General features: G+C 34.4%; 1 protein-coding gene across 1 annotated transcript in view; it reads left to right on the top strand.

Annotated features, from left to right (window-relative positions):
* The window catches only part of ORC5 (origin recognition complex subunit 5), a 66,110-nt gene that overhangs the window by 19,669 nt on the left and 28,295 nt on the right, over positions 1-18,146 (top strand). The window contains exons 7-12 of the mRNA XM_007982480.3: positions 2,629-2,677; positions 2,767-2,857; positions 5,478-5,530; positions 7,168-7,280; positions 8,769-8,816; positions 13,209-13,319. Of these exons, the coding sequence (XP_007980671.3) occupies positions 2,629-2,677; positions 2,767-2,857; positions 5,478-5,530; positions 7,168-7,280; positions 8,769-8,816; positions 13,209-13,319 (465 nt within the window). The remainder of the gene's footprint in view (positions 1-2,628; positions 2,678-2,766; positions 2,858-5,477; positions 5,531-7,167; positions 7,281-8,768; positions 8,817-13,208; positions 13,320-18,146) is intronic.

Raw genomic sequence — 18,146 nt, 5'->3', positions numbered from 1 at the left:
AGAAAAATAGCACAGTGTTCTTAGTTTTCTCTATATATAGAACATAGAAAAATAAAGATACTCATTTTCCTTTTTTCTTCAGATATATAGTGTTGTTTGTGTTTGTCTCAAAGTTTGTAAGTGGCATATTTCTTGAAAGTTTGTTAAATCGCCTGAAAAATATTCTTTTCAGGGATCTTTTCTGGAAAGATGCTTTATGAACTGATATTTCTGTATTTCTTAGAGGCTAGTTCTATAGGTAGCTTAAGATAGGAGAAAATAAAGTACTACTTTGATATTCATTTAGGTTTGTTTTCTCTGACAAACCTTATGATACTGTCTTTTTAACTGTTATTCATAAATTCTTAAACATATTTTAGTGTTTCAACCAAAAAGAAAATCAGTACAGTTGCCCCTTAGTATACTTGGGGGATTGGTTCCAGGACCAGTCCCCATGTATATCAAAATCTGAGCACACTCAACCCTGCAATCAACTCTGCAGAACCTGAGTGTACAAAAGTTAGCCCTCCATATACATGGGTTTTGCATTCCCTGAATACTATGTTTTTGATCTGTGTTTGTGATCTGCATTTGGTTGAAAAAAAAAATCTGTGGACAAGTGGACCTTCACAGTTCAAACCTATGTTGTTCAAGGGCCAATTGTTTATTTTGATAAGCCAAACTGTGTACCAGTAGCTGTTAACATTGTGACACTTTAGTGTTATTAAACTATGCTTAGATCTGAAAATCTAAAATGACGGTAAGGAAGTTTGGCTGAAGCGAATAATGTCTTCTTTATTCTACTTCTCTACCCTTAATATTAGCCAAATTTGGAAGATTTTTCTACTTTAAATAATTGTTTTTTATGAAGTAGAATAGGAAGAAATTAATGATTTGGTTCTTAGTTTTCTGTTATCTACTTATATAGTTACACATTTATATATATCTTTTTTCTATGCCTCATTGAATTATTTTGATACGAAATACTTGGGAACAAACATATATATATATATATGTATATATATATATATTTTTTTTTTTAATAAATGGAAGCAGTATGTTTTTAACCAGTTTGCTTAAACTACTGTTCAGTAGAATTCCAATGTTGATTCATAGAAAACTAATAAGTAGTTCTAATTAGTTAATTAGTACTCCTCAAACTTTAGAATACATAGAATTTCTAGAGAGATCGTTAAACATAGATTCCTGGGTCTCATCCTCAGAGATTCTGATTTGGTATGCCTGAGATGATGCCAAGAACTTAGATTTATGACAATCTCAGGTAGTGCGGCCAATCCAAATACTTTGAGTCATATGAAACTCGATGATGTTTAATTGATGAGAATGTTCGGACGTTAGAAAATAACAGTTAATTATTTGGGCTTGAGGTTTTTCATTATATGTTTTATGGTTCTGTATGACATAAATATAACCTAAAAGAACAAATTATGCTTTGTTACTGTAGGGAAGTTCATATTTTTACCCTCCAGTTTTGGTAATTTGAATCTATAAAACAAACTAATAATAGATTCATGGGAAAAAAAGGCATACAAATTTATTTTTTAATTTTAATTTAATTTTATATTGAGTTCCAGGATACATGTGCAGGACGTGCAGGTTTGTTACATAGGTAAAATGTGTGCCATGGTGGTTTGCTGCACCTATCAACCCCTCACCTAGGTATGAAGTCCTGCATACATTAGCTATTGCATACAAATTTATTAATATGCATATGGGCACAGGAGCCTTACACAAAATATAAGACTCAAAAGGTGGGGGGCAGAAAGGGGGGCCAACTGATTCAAATTTTTATACCATCCTGAGGCTATAGAAAGAAAATGGGCTTGGAGCATGGCATAACAGGTTATTGGAGGGAGAGGAGGAAAGACATGGTTAGGGAAGGCACTCTTGTTGTGCAAATGAAACCTCATAGGTAGCAACTTCCAGAAAGAATAGATGGTAGCCTGTGCTAAGTTTCTCTTAGACCTTCAAAGGTGTCAGACATTCAAAGGTGTCAGACCCTCAAATCTCTTTCTTGAGAGTTAGTCTTTCCTAGATCCAGGATGGGAGATGATCAGAGAAAGCCTGCTTGCATCTGCTGTTTTCTTATTTCCTCTACAGATGCAAATCTCCCTCACAAAAAGCAGCTTTTCAGGGCTATTCTTGTGCTTGCAACCCTTCTGATTAGCCATATCAAAATATACCAAAGAAGTGTATTTTTGGTGAGACACTCCATTCTCCTAATTTTGTATACAGAGGCAGAATTTAGCCAATTAAAGAATATTTTGTGTTGTGCTGTCATTATTGGTATTTTTGCTGTTTTGTTATAGTAATAAGCTACAATTACTTTTTTTTTAAAGAAAGAATCAGGGTCTTGCCATGTTGTCCAGGCTGGAGTGCAATGGCTGTTTACAGGGGCAGTCACAGCACACTACAGTCTCGATCTCCTGGGCTCAAGTGATCCCCCTGCCTCAACCTGAGTAGCTGGGATTACAGGCGCATGCCACTGCGTATAATTACATTTGACTTGAGCAAATGCGTTTAAGTAAAATTTCCTGAATATTAATACAGATTTTACTTGAAAAATAAATGTCTAATTGTGATCGATCAGTGCTTTTTTCTTCCCTTTTTTTTTTTCTTTACTTACAGGCAGTACTTAATTTTCCTAAATATTGTGAACCTGTGGTTAAAGGAGAAGGTAACTGTGTAATTTTACTCATTAATATTTATTTTGAGAAAGGTTTTTACAAGATATAAATTACTGAAATTTTCTTCCCTTTGGGGTAGCAAGTGAACGTGATACTCGCAAACTGTGGAGAAATATTGAACCTCATTTGAAGAAAGCCATGCAGACTGTTTATCTCAGGGAAGTATCAAGGTAATTTTCTATTTAGTATGCATACTATTTTTTATATCTTTATTCAGGATATATACTCTCTCAACTGAAATAACAGAGAGAGGGACTCTAAAAGAAAACGATACCTGTTTGAGAATTGGCATTGCAATGGGAAAGCACATGCTGTCGTAAACTCTGCATCTTCAGGGAGGTAAAGGAAGATAAGGTTTTTAAAGGAAGAATGAAGTGAATTACATAATTGTTTTGAGATAATTATTCTTCACTACAAGGATCTGTTATGGTTCAGAGCTGGACAGGCAGTTGCTAGGCAGATGTCCTCATGGAGCTATTTTTTTGTGTAAGATTGCATTAGCCTTTATACAAGGTTATGTTTTTTTTCTGTCTTTTGTAATAGTTCGTTTTATCAGGCATTATGCATGAGAAGCCTTCATGGCCTTTCTTGGCTCTTGTTTGTCAGGATTTTTAACACGTGACTCCATTTTGATTCTGACAACTTTTACTTTTTCCCCTTTTAATCAAGATTTTTCTCCAAAAGCATTGCTCATCAGTCATCCTGTATTTAGGTTTTTATTGTCCCTTGGTGCCAGAACGGACCTGTCCTGGGTTGTTGTCTGGTCACCTGTTGAAGGGAGTGAATGGTGGCTAGGAGTCAGTGTCAGAACCCTTTTAACCACGAGGGAGGTTTGAAGGGAGTGGCTAAGTCTACCTAGAGTCCGTTGTTAAGTTTAATTTTGTCTGTTCCATAGGTGTTGGCTATCATTGCAAAGTGCTTGGGCCAGCGTTGTTCTGTTAGGAGTTGTACTTCTGTAGAAATTATTTTTTGAGACAGAGTTTCACTCTGTTGCCTAGGCTGGAGTGCAATGGCGCAGTCTTGGCTTACTGCATCCCCTGCCTCCCGGGGTCAAGCAAGTCTCCTGTCTCAGCCTCTTGAGTAGCTGGGATTACAGGCATGCACCACCATGCCTTACTAATTTTTGTATTTTTAGTAGAGACGGGGTTTCACCATGTTGGCCAGGCTGATCTCAAACTCCTGACCTCAGGTGATCCACCTGCCTCGGCCTCCCAAAGTGCTGGCATTACAGACGTGAGCCACCGCACTTGGCCACTGCAGAAATTTGACGGGCAACAAGTACAAAGTTTACAAAAGAAAATACAAAGTAAAATGTATAGTAATATGACAATCCTAGTTTGTATAGTGCTTTTGAACTATAAAATAATATAAATAAATAATATATAATAATTTATTATATATTATATAATATATTATATAATAATATATTATTTTAAATAATAAAATAATTTAAATATATTATTTATATATTTCAAAATAAGTCAAAGAAACATTTTGGGGTAAAATACTTTGATTTCCTTTATTGTCTGCTGTCATGTGAGTCTGTATCAGAGTCCAGCTGGAATTTAGTTTATTTACACAGAATCTGTTTTGTCACTCTTATGATCACTATGCTTTAATGTTAATGATGGTCAGTTGTGCCTAAGCTCCAAAAGGGAGGGGCTATAATGGATGTGTCTAGCCTCCCTTTCCCTCAAGGCCAGGAATAGAGTTTTTCAGGTTTCTGTAGGGTCCCCTTTGCCCAGGAGTCCATTTAGTTGGTTAGGGAGCTTAGGATTTTATTTTTTATGTACAGTAGTTCAATACTTTTATGAGTAAACAATTCATTTTTTCGAAGTCATGCAACTAAAACTGTCCTAGGGCATTCTTTACTCATTATACTATAGTGTGTTGCCTTATAAAAATTTGTCATGTCGTAATCACTTCATATTCTTAATAGTGTTTTGGTTGTTTACCAGTTTTAATTGTAAGTAAGGCCAGGATGGGGCAATTAAAATACCTTGAACTCTGCAAGCATCCTACAAGGATTTGACTCGTAGTCCAGTATTGACTGAATAAATGTCCTTGGGTGACTTAACCTTTGAGCCTCAGTTTTCTGCTGTGATACCTACTTTGAGGGATTCCTATAGAGTTTAGAAATAGTATATGACAACTGTATCTAATATGGTAACTAGAACATTGGGAGTTTTACTGAATGGTAGGTGGTAGTATTTATTGGTTTTTTTTTTTTTTTTAAAAGTCAGAGGCTCACCCTCAACCAGGCTGGAGTGCAGTGGCACAATCTCAGCTCGCTGCAACGTCCACCTCCCAGGTTCAAGTGATTCTCGTGCCTCAGCCACCCAAGTAGCTGGGAATACAGGCATGCACCACCATACCCAGCTAATTTTTGTATTTTTAGTAGAGATGGGGTTTCAGCATGTTGCCTAGGCTGGACTTGAACTCCTGGCCTCATGTGATGCTCCTGCCTTGGACTTCGAAAGTGCTAGGATTACAGGCATGAGCCACCACACCCGGCTTGGGTGAAGTTTTTTGATAGCTACAACAGTGATCATAGTAAAAGAGATTATTAAATAGTTAATATCTAGATATTGCTTTATAAATTTATGCCATTCTAATATATACATTAAATTATTTTGTACAGGTACAAACATGTTTATTGCATGTAAATATTTTTCTTTTCTATTTTGTTAATAAATAAAAAAATTTAGTTTTTCTAGGGCTCTGTTTTAAGTACAGCATATTGATTTTATATATTTTTAATTCATTTTTGCTCTTGTATTTTTTTTTCAGTTCCCAATGGGAAAAGCTACAGAAAGATGACACAGATCCCGGGCAACTGAAAGGTATCAAAGGAAGTATTGAGACAGTTACCAGAGATACTTCTTTAGCCAATTATCAAGATACTAAGTTAATACTAAAGAGCATTTAGTCAGGAAACAATGTTATAAAAGAGAATTTACTTTTCAAGCTATAATGCTATTTTGATTAATGAATTTTCTTTAACTGAAGCTCTAATTTAATGGGAGGAAATAAAGTTTGAATACCAGCTTTCTATTTTCTAAATATTGGATTATATCATGAAAATCAAGCAGTTTCTATTGCTTTAAATGCTTTTATTAAAGCAATCTAATTATATGACAGTTTTATCTCATGTTTATATTTCATGAGTTTTGTGGAATAAAATGTAATTTTATGTTAATCAGTTTAGGGTATGCACTTTGGTGATTATGTTTTGAAAGCTTTGTGCTTTTGTTTTCTTTAAGAAAACTGCTACTTTGGATTCATCCCAAATATTAAATAGAACTAATTTTACTTTAAAAAATAAGCAAATATTGAAAATGTTATTTTTTTTAAAATGTCAGTGGCTGATGGTTAAAGAAAATGGTATGAAATAGTGATGTTAAGATGTTGCTTTGTGTTTTTTTGGTTGTTATATGCTCCAGATGCTTTACAAGTGACTTCTAGTTGTATGTTTTTAGGAAAAGGGATAGATGCCAGTTAGAACAAATCTGTAGTAATTGATTTGCACTACTTTCTGTCTGTTTGACCTTGAACCCAGCTCAATTTTTTATTTGTAAAATGGGAAGAATATTTAGCATTGTTACTGCAAAGATTCAAAGTGATGCTTAAGTAAAGCACCTAACACAGTGTCTGACACATAGTAGATTTTCAGTAAATATCAGATTTCTTCCCTTCCCTTAAGAATCAGTGCTACTTGACTGACCCTACTGTTTTATTTATCCATTCATCAGTTATTTCCTATGTGCAAGGCAGTATAGGAATACAAAAAAAATTAGACAAATAGTTTGTCATATAGGAATACAAAAAAATATTAGACAAATAGCTCCTTCAACAAATAGTTTTGTTTACTAAGGGGTATGATTTATGTACAGATTAAGCATTCTGAATCCAAAACTTCCAAATAGAAAATGCTCCAAAATTTTCTGAGTGCTGACATGAGCTCAGAGGAAATGCTCGTTTTCTTTGATTTTTTAGAATTTAGGGATGTTCAACTGGTATATACAAGTATTCTAACATCTGAAAAAATCCAAAACACTTCTGGTCCCAAGCATTTCAGATGAAGTATACGCAACCTGTACAGTTAACTGTTAATATAAGGCATCACGTTATGTGGGAATACTCAAAGTAGGAATTCATAGTTAGAAATACGTTTTTCTATTGGTGTGGTAGGGGGGCATCAGGGGCTTAAGGGAGAGCGTGGCCTTGAAGGGAAGAATGAGTAGGATTTAGACTTCAGAATGAGAAGAATCAAGCAAAAATAATAGATTGAGTAAAACCTGTCATTAATGATAATGTTAATCACCACCACGACCATCATTATCATGACACTGTTTAAGATAAGGAAATAGGTCGTTTTGACTAGGGAATACCATATGGAAATCAAAAGTTAAGTGAGAAGAGATACTTAAAACCCAATGGTAGCCTGATAAGTACTTCATCAAAGTGTTTTGTTATATAGGCCTCTCAGCGCATACTCATGTGGAACTTCCATATTACTCTAAGTTCATTCTAATTGCTGCATACCTTGCTTCATACAATCCAGCAAGAACTGACAAGAGGTTTTTTCTTAAGGTAATAATAACATACTTTTTTTCATTTTATTTTTTAAGATCCCAGGAATATTTTGAAATTTCTTAGCACTTGTAAATTTCTAAGGGGAAGAGATTAGAATAAGATTGCCAAATACTTATTTAGGACTCATTCTTTAAAGGCTTTACATTAATGTCACAATCTGCAATTTGAGAAAAGGTAGGCAGTTTCATAGAAAAGAGGAAATCGGGTATACTCTAGGTAATAATTCAGATTTTAAAAATACATAGGGTTTTGTTTAAAGTATGGAGGATGTTCTAAAACTCTCACTAGAGTGAATTATTATCCAGCACACTGAAGGAGCCTCTCCTGTACATTCATTAGTTAGAGAAATCCCAGTTTAGAGTTGTTTTTTTCTTCTTCTTCACCCTCTATGTTCTTGTCACTTTAGCCTTTTTCTTTCCGCAAAACATTCTAATCTCTTTCCTACCTTAAGGTCTTTGTCTGTATGTTCTTTCTGGAAAGCTTCTTCTCTACTCCTTACTCTTCAGGCTTCAGTTTAAATGTTGCCTTCTCAAAGCAGTTCTCCCTGTACAACCTATCTTAAAATAGGTCCTCTTTATTGTTTCCTATGTTTGCTTTCTTCTTTGGACTTACAACAATATTTATTTATTTATTTATTTATTTATTTAATTTATTTATTTGTTTTGTGCTACTCTCCAGAACTTTTATTTTTTATTTTTTTGAGACAGAGTCTCACTCTGTCACCTAGGCCTGAGTGCAGTGATGTGATCTCGGCTCACTGCAGCCTCCGCCTCCCGGCTCAAGTGATTCTCATGCCTCAGTCTCCCAAGTAGCTGAGATTACAGGTGTGCGCCACCACACCTGGCTAAGTTTTATGTTTTTGGTAGAGACAGGGTTTTGCCATGTTGGCCAGGCAGGTCCCAAATTCCTGGCCTCAAGTCATCCTCCCACCCCGGCCTCCCAAAGTGCTAGGATTACAGGCGTGCACCACTGTACCTGGCCCTCTTTAGTTTCTAGAGGGCAAGGACCGCATCTATTGTTTTCTCCCACTATTGAATCCTGAGTGCCTTACTAAAATGCTCTCCGTCAGTGTTTATTATGTGAATTGTGCCTTACTAAAATGCTCTCTGTCAGCGTTTATTATGTGAATTGCCAGACTTGTTTATGGGATGAATAAAAATCCATATCTCTTTGGAAATTTCACTTTTATAGCAATGTATATGCTGTACTAAATCAATATAATAAGTTCTTTTAGGAAATGTCATTATTTTATTTTAGAAATTCTTTTTTTACATGCAAAAGTAATCTTACATCCAATCCAAGTCTAAATGAAATTGGCCTAAAATATGTTGAAGTCTAATATATATACAAGGTGATAAGAATAACTATTTAGAAACCTAAGGTATATAGATTAGTATTTTGTGTGCCATGTTTTAAATAAATAATGTTTTCTGGTTTTGTGGAATACTATCTTTTCAACTTAAAATTTATTTTCCTTAATTGCAGCATCATGGAAAAATCAAGAAAACCAACTTTCTAAAAAAACACGAAAAGGTATTTACATTTTAATTTCTCTAATGGAAGAAACTTAAGAAATGAAGATAATATAGGGAATAGATACATCTATAATTGTATTTGTCATTTGGATATAGGAACTTATTTGTGTAGATATGGTACTGTTATACTGTAACGGTACAGTATATGTACCGTTTTTGTATATATACTGTACAAAACAGTGTATGTACTGTTATGTTATGTTGAATACAGTGTTTGAAGGCACATTTAAGTGAGCTGGTGCTGGAGATTAAAACTGAGTTGACAAAGTTTTTTTAGTGTCTTAGTAGATGAAGCAGTTTACCCTGGATTATTTAGTTAAATACAGCCAATTGAATACAGGCATTTTCCTCTTTTCTTTCCCCTTTGAAGCACCCATGACAATGACATTGAAGAAATAAAAAAGGTAAACTCATAAATACTAAGCAGATGAGAGATCCCTGGAAATTGGAATTGCGTGGTAGGTAGATATTGAGGTGACCAAGCAGATTGGAGAAAATGCTAAAACCTAAGCCTCAAACTTAGCTGATTAGGCCTTAGGAATCTGGAAAAAGCTTAGGGATTAGAAGCACTAAGTACTTTTGAAGGTGGGGTCAGGTAAGGTTGAAACTGGTGAAAGCAGCATTTAGACCATTCAGATCATTTCTTCCACTTTGTTTTTTGTTTTTTTTTTTTTTTGAGACGGAGTCTTGCTCTGTCACCCAGGCTGGAGTGCAGTTGCCGGATCTCAGCTCACTGCAAGCTCCACCTCCCAGGTTTACGCCATTCTCCTACCTCAGCCTCCCGAGTAGCTGGGACTACAGGCGCCCGCCATGTCGCCCGGCTAGTTTTTTGTATTTTTTAGTAGAGACGAGGTTTCACCGTGTTAGCCAGGATGGTCTCGATCTCCTGACCTCGTGATCCACCCGTCTCGGCCTCCCAAAGTGCTGGGATTACAGGCTTGAGCCACCGCGCCCGGCCATTTCTTCCACTTTGTATGTCCAAACCACTGTTGCTTCTCTTGTCAGAAGATGGAGAATTTTGAACTATAAACTCTGCACTATAGAAACTGCAAATTTTGTTTCCCTTATTCTTAGAGGCAGTTTTGCTCAATTCCAGGACTTCCTGACTCCAGAGCCTATGATGATGTTTACCACTGTTCTTGAACTCCTGCAACAGACAAATGGTTAACGTTTAGAATTTTTATTATTTACCTGTTTTTGAGGCAGGATCTCACTCTGTCACCCATGCTGCAGTGCAGTGGCGTGATCATGGCTCACTGCAGCCTCCACCTCCTGGGCTTAAGTGATCCTCCTATCTCAGCCTCCCTAGTAGCTGGGACTACAGGCACACACCACCATGCCTGGCTAATTTTTGTAGAGACAGGGTTTCACCCAAGACTCATCTAAGCTCAAGAGTTCGAGGCTGGTCTCAAATGATCCACTCCCCTCAGCCTTCCAAACTCCTGGGATTACAGGCATGAGCTACCATGTCTGACCTAATGTCTCGAATTTTTAAAGACTCATTACAAACCAATAAGAAAAAGACAAAAATTCAATAGCAAAATGGATAAATGATACAGTAAGGAACCTGAATGTCTAATAATCATGACATGATTATCAGCCTTATTCACTAATGAGAGAAAAAGTTAGAACAACAGTGAGATATTTCATTCTCTTGGTTTGACAAAACTAAAAAAGTCTGTGATTTCAAGTGCTGGTGATAATGTAGAAGAGTGAGAGTCTGCCTAGTCTGCAGGTTGACAATATCTGCTGAAGTTAATATGTTAATATTAGGATAGACTGGTTATTCTTGTAGTAAAAAGCAAACCTCGCCCAGGCGCAGTGCTCATGCGTGTAATCCCAGCACTTTGAGAGGCCAAGGCGGGTGGATCACGAGGTCAGGAGATCGAGACCATCCTGGCTAACATGGTGAAACCCCATCTCTACTAAAAATACAAAAACAAAGATTAGCCGGGCATGATGGCGGGCGCCTGTAGTCCCAGCTGCTCGGGAGGCTGAGGCGGGAGAATGGCATGAACCTGCGAGGCGTAGCCTGCAGTGAGCTGAGATCATGCCGCTGCACTCCAGCCTGGGCAACAGAGCAAGACTCTGTCTCAAACAAACAAATAAAACCCCCAAACCCATGGTGGCTTTATACAACAGAAGTTTTTTTGTTGCTTACAGCATAACTGAATATGAATTGAGTGGCCCTCTTTCATCTTACAGTGATATGAAGTGAAACATTTTGGCTTCTGAAGTTGCCACTAAAGGGAAGGAAGGTGCAAGACCAGGCTTGGAAGTAGCTTACATCACTTCTATTCATATTTCATTGGCCCAGCAGAACCCAGTTACATGATCTCTATCTAACTGCACGAGAGACTGAGAAATGTAGTCTTCTTGTATGTCAGAGAAGAAACAGTGTTGGCAAACACTGACTCTGCCTTGTACTTTAATCCAGCAGTCCTACTTAGAGAAACACACATTTGCACAAGGAGAAATGTACAAGATTATCAGTCACAGGGTTATTTGTAATAATAATGAATCTTTTTAAGTAGTCGTAAAATGGAATTCTGTAAGGCAATTTAAAAATGAACTAGAGCTACATGTATCTATATGGATAAATCTCAGAAAACAATTGGTAGAGAGGTATGTTCAAAATGATATCATTTATATAAAATTTTAAACCATGCAAACAATGCTGTATATTGTTTGTGGATACATATGCAGTAGTATAAAACCTTCATGAGAATACATCAAATTCTAGATAGTGGAATTTTTCTAGAGAAGGAAAGGGAGAATAGGATGGGAGAGGGGTCAAGGAAGCTTCAGCTTATCTGTAATGTGATCTAATGTTTTATTTCTCTGCACGTATTGCATAGTATATTTGATAAAATTGAGTGGTGAGTCCATTGGTATTCGTTATATTCACTTCTGTACACTTTTATATATTTGAAGTATTTAATAACAAAAGCATACAAAATTTAAGACCTGGAAAATAATTTCTAACTGAGGTTAAAAACTTCATTGTATAATTCTGAGTAGGTATTCTTCTTTACATTCATTCTTCTTTTAAATAAATAGTTACTCTCATGCATGTAAATATAGTTTCCAATTTTATTTGCCATTGCTAATATAAAGTACTTATTTGTGGCTGGGTGCACAGGCGCACGCCTGTAATTCTAGCACTTTGGGAGGCCAAGGTGTGTGGATTACTTCAGGTCAGGAGTTCGAGACTAGCCTGTCCTACATGGCAAAACTAAAAATACAAAAGTTAGCCATGTGTGGTAGTGCATGCCTGTAATCCCAGCTACTTGGGTGGCTGAGGTACGAGAATCACTTGAACCTGGGAGGTGGAGTTTTCAGTGAGCCAAGATCATGTCACTGTACTCCAGCCTGGGTGACAGAGTGAAGCTCTGTCTCAAAAAAGGAAATAAATATTTATTGACTATTAAAATTATCTGCTAATAGAATGGAACTTGAGCATTGTCTCATTTCTGATGACATGAATTATACTATATGAGTTCATATACAAGTATGAACATTTTACAATCTTGAAAAATTTTTTTAAATTCTACATTGTTTTAGGCTGATAGCTCATTTGCTTTATAAAGTATTTTATTAGTTTTCTAAGTTAAGCTACGACTTACTGTAATTGATCCTTTTAGAGCTACTAATGTTGAACAAATAAATTTTCCTGGCAGTGGTACAAAGAGGAATTGTGAGAAATAAGTAGTAAGCTCTAGTCTACGATTTAGGAATCTGGTTTGGTTATTATCTTGGATTTGGCGAAATCACTCAACACCTGGTTATAACAGCAAAATAAGAGGCATATTTAGGACTAGACCAGATGATTGTGAGTTCTTTAGTTAATATTTGTTGATACTAAGTCAGAAATCTTGAGGAATATGTTAAAAGATAAATCATGGCTGAGTATGGTGGCTCAGGCCTGTAATTCTAGCACTTTGGGAGGCCAACGTGGGGAGGATTGCTTGAGGCCAAGAGTTTAAGACCAGTCTGGGCAACATAGTGAGACCCTATCTTTACAAAATAATTTGTAAAAGTACCCAAACATTGTGGTGTGTGCCTAGAGTCCTAGCTACTCAAGAGGAGAGTCTAAGGTGGGAAGATGGCTTGAACCCAGGAATTCAAGGCTGTAGTGAGCCATGATTGCACTGCCACTGCTTTCCAGCCTGGGTGACAGTGGACCTTGTCTCTCAACAAAACAAACTTAAAGGATAAATCATGATCGTATCAGGTAAACTTTTAACTTACAGATTGCAGATTAGATTTGTTAGCATTTTTAGGGGAACTATAAAAAACATAAATACATTGTTACTGCCAGTTTTGTAGTATAGAAAGTGAGTGCTCTGGTATAAGAAGAAAATCCATGTTTTTGTTTTGTTTTTTATAGACGAGCAATCATCTCCTTGGACCAAAACCATTTCCACTAGACAGATTATTAGCAATATTATACAGTATCGTGGACAGCAGAGTTGCTCCAACAGCAAATATTTTTTCCCAGGTAAGCTTAATCATAGGTTATTATCTGTCATCTTTGTGGGATTCTTCAGAAAGTAGAGTCGATAGAATTCCAGGTGTTCACTGTTTTGTTCCATATATGTTATTGTTTTAACTATATAATGAACCATGTTTTTGATAAGTAATTGAAAATTACGTCTACAGAATCTTTGGGGGTATCACTCTCACTAAATTTGCATATGTTTACAAGTATAACCTCATGGCAAATAATTTAATTTGGCTCTTTTTCAATAAAGGAATTTTTAAAATTAAATAATCATAATTATCTTGCTAATTAAACAAGTGGCTTGATGACTAAGTTGATGAATTGTAATTTAATGAAAATAAAATTTAAAAAAATTTTTGTAAGAGAGTAATCTACAGTGTCCTTATTCCTCATCTATGTACTTTGCAGATGGATGTGCTTTTATTTAAAAATGCAATTTTCCAGAATAATTAAGTTCTCAGAATTTCACTAGGTGGCAGCAAAAGCATAAAAATAGAAAATATGACTTTAAAAAAAACAAGTAGTTACGGTTTGTTTTTTAGTTGACATTTTAAGAAAAAACAATTTGTTAAAATTATAATAGATTTCTTAAATGATCCAGAAAAACAATGCTTAGCACATGGTACAAGTGGATAGAAGAAAAAGCGAAATGATGTAACTAGTATTTATTTGAAAGCAAAGTCATGTCAGATATTGCAGTGAGTATTTTGTTTTCTCTATGCATTTTTAGGTTGAGAAATATGTAAATAATATTTACATTTTAATTAATTCACTGAATAAATCTGGCCCCAGAATAGCTGTCAGACTTTGTAATCTAATGTGTGCTGGTAACTTGTAATTTTTCATTTAGAGAAGAGTTTGAGTAACAAATACAGTCTCAATTTTCTCAACATTGAAGTTAGATAATTTTTATAAATGTCTCCATGTATAGAAAATTGTATCTGCATTTATTGTGTTCTTGAAGAAACTCAGTTCACTCAGTTACTAGGCTACATAAATAGCTGGCTAGATAGGTAGATAGCTAGCTAGACAGGTAGGTAGATCACTAAAGCTGATAACTTTTAAAAAGTTACGGGGATTTTTCCCATATATATTTTTAAAAAGCTTGGTCTGAAATTGGTTTTTAATCAAACTTTACATTTTATTAATAGCTTTTTACATACAACATAGGAATTTTTTGTTTTGTGTTTACTGGTACAGTAACTCTAGATTAGCAGGTATTTTGAATTATCAGGTCTTTATTATAAGCAATGGAGCCTTACGTTAGGTCGGAGAGATTAAACAACTTTTGCAATATGATGCAGTGAGTAAAACTTTGAGATGTAAAGCCTAGGGAAGTGAGACAGACAGTGCTTTTGAACAGAGCAGAAACATGTTTGCATCACATGTGACTGTACTTCTCAGGTGCCCACAAATTACCTGTGTGAGGGGCACAATGAAGGATAGTACATGTTTTTTCTTTCAATTAGCTTATAATTTATTCTAGGGCATTAAAATGTATACATAAAAATACTTTCTTAAGGCTGTAAATGAATGCTAGATAGTGCTCCTGAGGAGTTTAGAGCAGAAAGAGATCACTTCTAGATTGGGCAGGATGAAAGAATTCATAGAAGATGAAAAATGAGGCTTGGCTGTGGAGAATGAGTAAAAGTTTTTGTTTTTTAAATATTTCTAATTTACATTAGTGATACATGTTTATTACACAGAAATGTGTAAATGGGTAAATAGAGAAATAGTAGGTTATAATCAACTGATACCTTATTTCCAAAGGATAGAGTTTAGGTTAGAGATTCAGAAAGAAAGGTTAATATGATCTGAAGAAAGGTATCCGAAGAAAAGTGTGTGAACTTGTGAACTGTCACCCTGGTTTGGTTGGAATTGAATGGCGTTATATTGTAGTAGTAGTAGTAGTAGTCATTGTAGTTGTGATTTTAGCAGTAGCAGTCATGGTAACACTACTGCCACCACATGTCACACCTCACTATTGGTACCTTACATATTGTACTTTACATTCATAGAGCATTTTCTGTTTTTAGAAATAAACTCTTCAGCAGTTTTATCCTCTGGGGAAAAAATATAGCAATTAAAAACAATGGGAGGCTTCTGGTTTAGAGATTTACTAGCTGCTCTGATCCTTTGACTGTGTTGAACAATGTCAGCAGTCTTCGTGGTTATAGCAGTGTGAGTAATATTACATAATTAAGAAAACAACTTGGCCCAAAATGCATCTTTGTCTGTTAATGAAGTTAAATTTTTTTCAAACTTGACAATTGTAGTTGCTGATTTTTTTATTCTTTATCTCTTCTAATTAACATTTTGTAATCAAAACGATAAATTTGTATATTTAAAGTATTATTATACATGAATTTAGGTTAATTTAATAGCAAGTCATTTAGGAATACGATCTTAGTTATTCTCATTGGGTATACAAAGGGTCCGGGAGTACGTAGGGATAGATGCAACTAGTTCTATGGAGTTGATCTTTACTTTTGCTTGGTCAGTAAAGTATCCAAGAAAATCTAATAACATATGTATTGTGTTCAAGAACAAAATGTGGCAGGACTCTCATCCAAAGAGTATTTCTCCCACATGCCTTGTATTTTCTTCTTCCCATTGACTCCCAGTGACCTTTTCTATTTTTCTTCTTTCTCCTTTTATTCTTCTATCAAAATTATACTCTTAACCATGGGAATGGCAGTTTATATTTAACCTACATGCGCTTAATTTTTTAAGTGAAAAACAGAAACACATTTGTTTTGAAAGTGCTTATTTGGTACGAACACTAGATGGCAGTGTTTTGGCATTCTAGCTTTAAGATGAGCCAGACAAACAGACCTTTTACCTGTTAATACTGTCTCTGACATCTAGAGAAATTTGTTAACACACTGAGTCATTTGAATGGAAATAAAATTGCTGAAAAATGTAATTATAAGCACGTATGTGTGTATTTATACTTTTATGAAAATGTAAATAAAATTGGCAGTGAATTATATTTTGTACCTGGAAGTAAATTGCTTTATATTAGTTATAATGTGTCTATATGAGATGATCATATATTATTTTTGTATTCACCTGTTTTAAGAATTTATTTTATAGTGATATGTTATTTTTATATCTGGATTTACTGCTTAAATAATTGTTTAAACTTCTTTCGTGTATAAATTGATCATGTATGATATAGACATTCAGAATTCTCCTGAAGCAAAAGTTTATTTCCATTGTATTTCATTTAAATCTAATCTATTCTATAATAAAGTTATAAAAATAGTAACTCAAGGACTCTTTAAAGTTTGTTAAAATTCTGGTTGAGAATAATAAATTTATAATAGTACTAGCAGCAATATTGTATTGTAGTTGACATTATTCTGAATTTTTTTATTCTCTATTGAATTTTAAATAAAATTCTATTCATTAACTCTTTAGTCTCCCAAGTAAGTAAAGAGAATAGTAGCACATTTAACATTTTATGTTAATGTTCAGATTTATTGAACTTAAATATGACTTAAAATTTTTTTTTCAGATTATTATTTTAATCTTACCTGGTTTTTACCTTTAGTACAACTTTGCAGTCATTATCTTGGGTCATTTTTAAAATTTTCATTCCAATAAGATAAATGTAGCCCTTCTATATATGCCTGAACTTCACGGGTGACAAAGCATTAATTCTGGTATTTATTCTTTTCTCCTTTCCTTTCTGCTCTCATCATAAGATAGAATGGAATACGTGCAGTAAGTGGGTAAAGTTTTTAGGTATTCTTTCTAAATTTTTAATTTGATCAGATACGGTTTTGAAGACCATTTGTCAGCTTTTAAATAAATACTATTGTCTTTTTTTCCAGAAATATATTAAAGCTAGGTTATGCTTTTTAATTTTATCTTTTTTTCTTAAAAGAAAAAACTATGGGAATTTCTGAATTATCTGTTTCATTCTTTTTATAGTTCTATATCTTTTCTTACTCATTCTTACCTCCCCCACCCCAATACTGTTGAGTTAGGTAAGAGCAATAGGAGTACCGTTCTTTAAGGTTGTCAGAGATATCATTTATACCAAGAAACAGCTGAAAGATAAGAAAATGAGCATAGTTCTTTTTAAAAAACAGTTCTGTGTACCATATTGACAAGTTGCATTTTTCCATAATTAATACCTAATTTCTGAGTGGTTTCGTACTTAGTTGTACATAATAAAAAATTTAGAGTTTTTTCAAATTTATTTTCATGTATAAGAACGTAAACATTTCATAGCATAGTTTAATATACAAATATATATTTTTTCTGTTTGTACCTTTTCTGCTTATGAACTCATGTCATGATACTATGGATACACTTGGAGATATTTGTTATATCAATTTAACTTTTTGGTCATGAATCAACAATCGTTTCTTACAGAGGTTTTATTTATTGTAATAGCATTTAGACAACCTTACTACCTATTTAGGTGTTGTTTTATAAGATATATAGGATATGTCCAAACCAATTGTTTTTCCCAAATGAATTTATCATCAATCAGAAAGCAGAATGATAATTTAGTTGTTTTATCTATGAAAATTTTTTTTGCAAATACTTCATCTGTAATTCACCATAACTGTAGGAAGATGTTTTTGCTATACTGTACTTGTTAAGGTAGCTAACGTTTTATTACGCCAAGAATAGATTTTGGCATATTTCTTCAGATACAGGTAGATATGTCGTAAATTTATATAGTTTTCAGTTTTCTAAAGAGGAGATGTTGTTAATTTTTATTTAATTCTAAAACATTTATAAATAAAAATATTTTAATCTAATTCACATTTGAAGTTCAAAGTCAGTATTTATTTTTTTCATGGT

The sequence above is a fragment of the Chlorocebus sabaeus genome, chromosome 21 (assembly GCF_047675955.1).
Source record: "Chlorocebus sabaeus isolate Y175 chromosome 21, mChlSab1.0.hap1, whole genome shotgun sequence".
NCBI lineage: Eukaryota > Metazoa > Chordata > Mammalia > Primates > Cercopithecidae > Chlorocebus > Chlorocebus sabaeus.
The sequence above is the reverse complement of the archived record's forward strand: the minus strand, read 5'-3'. Positions and strand labels throughout refer to the sequence as shown.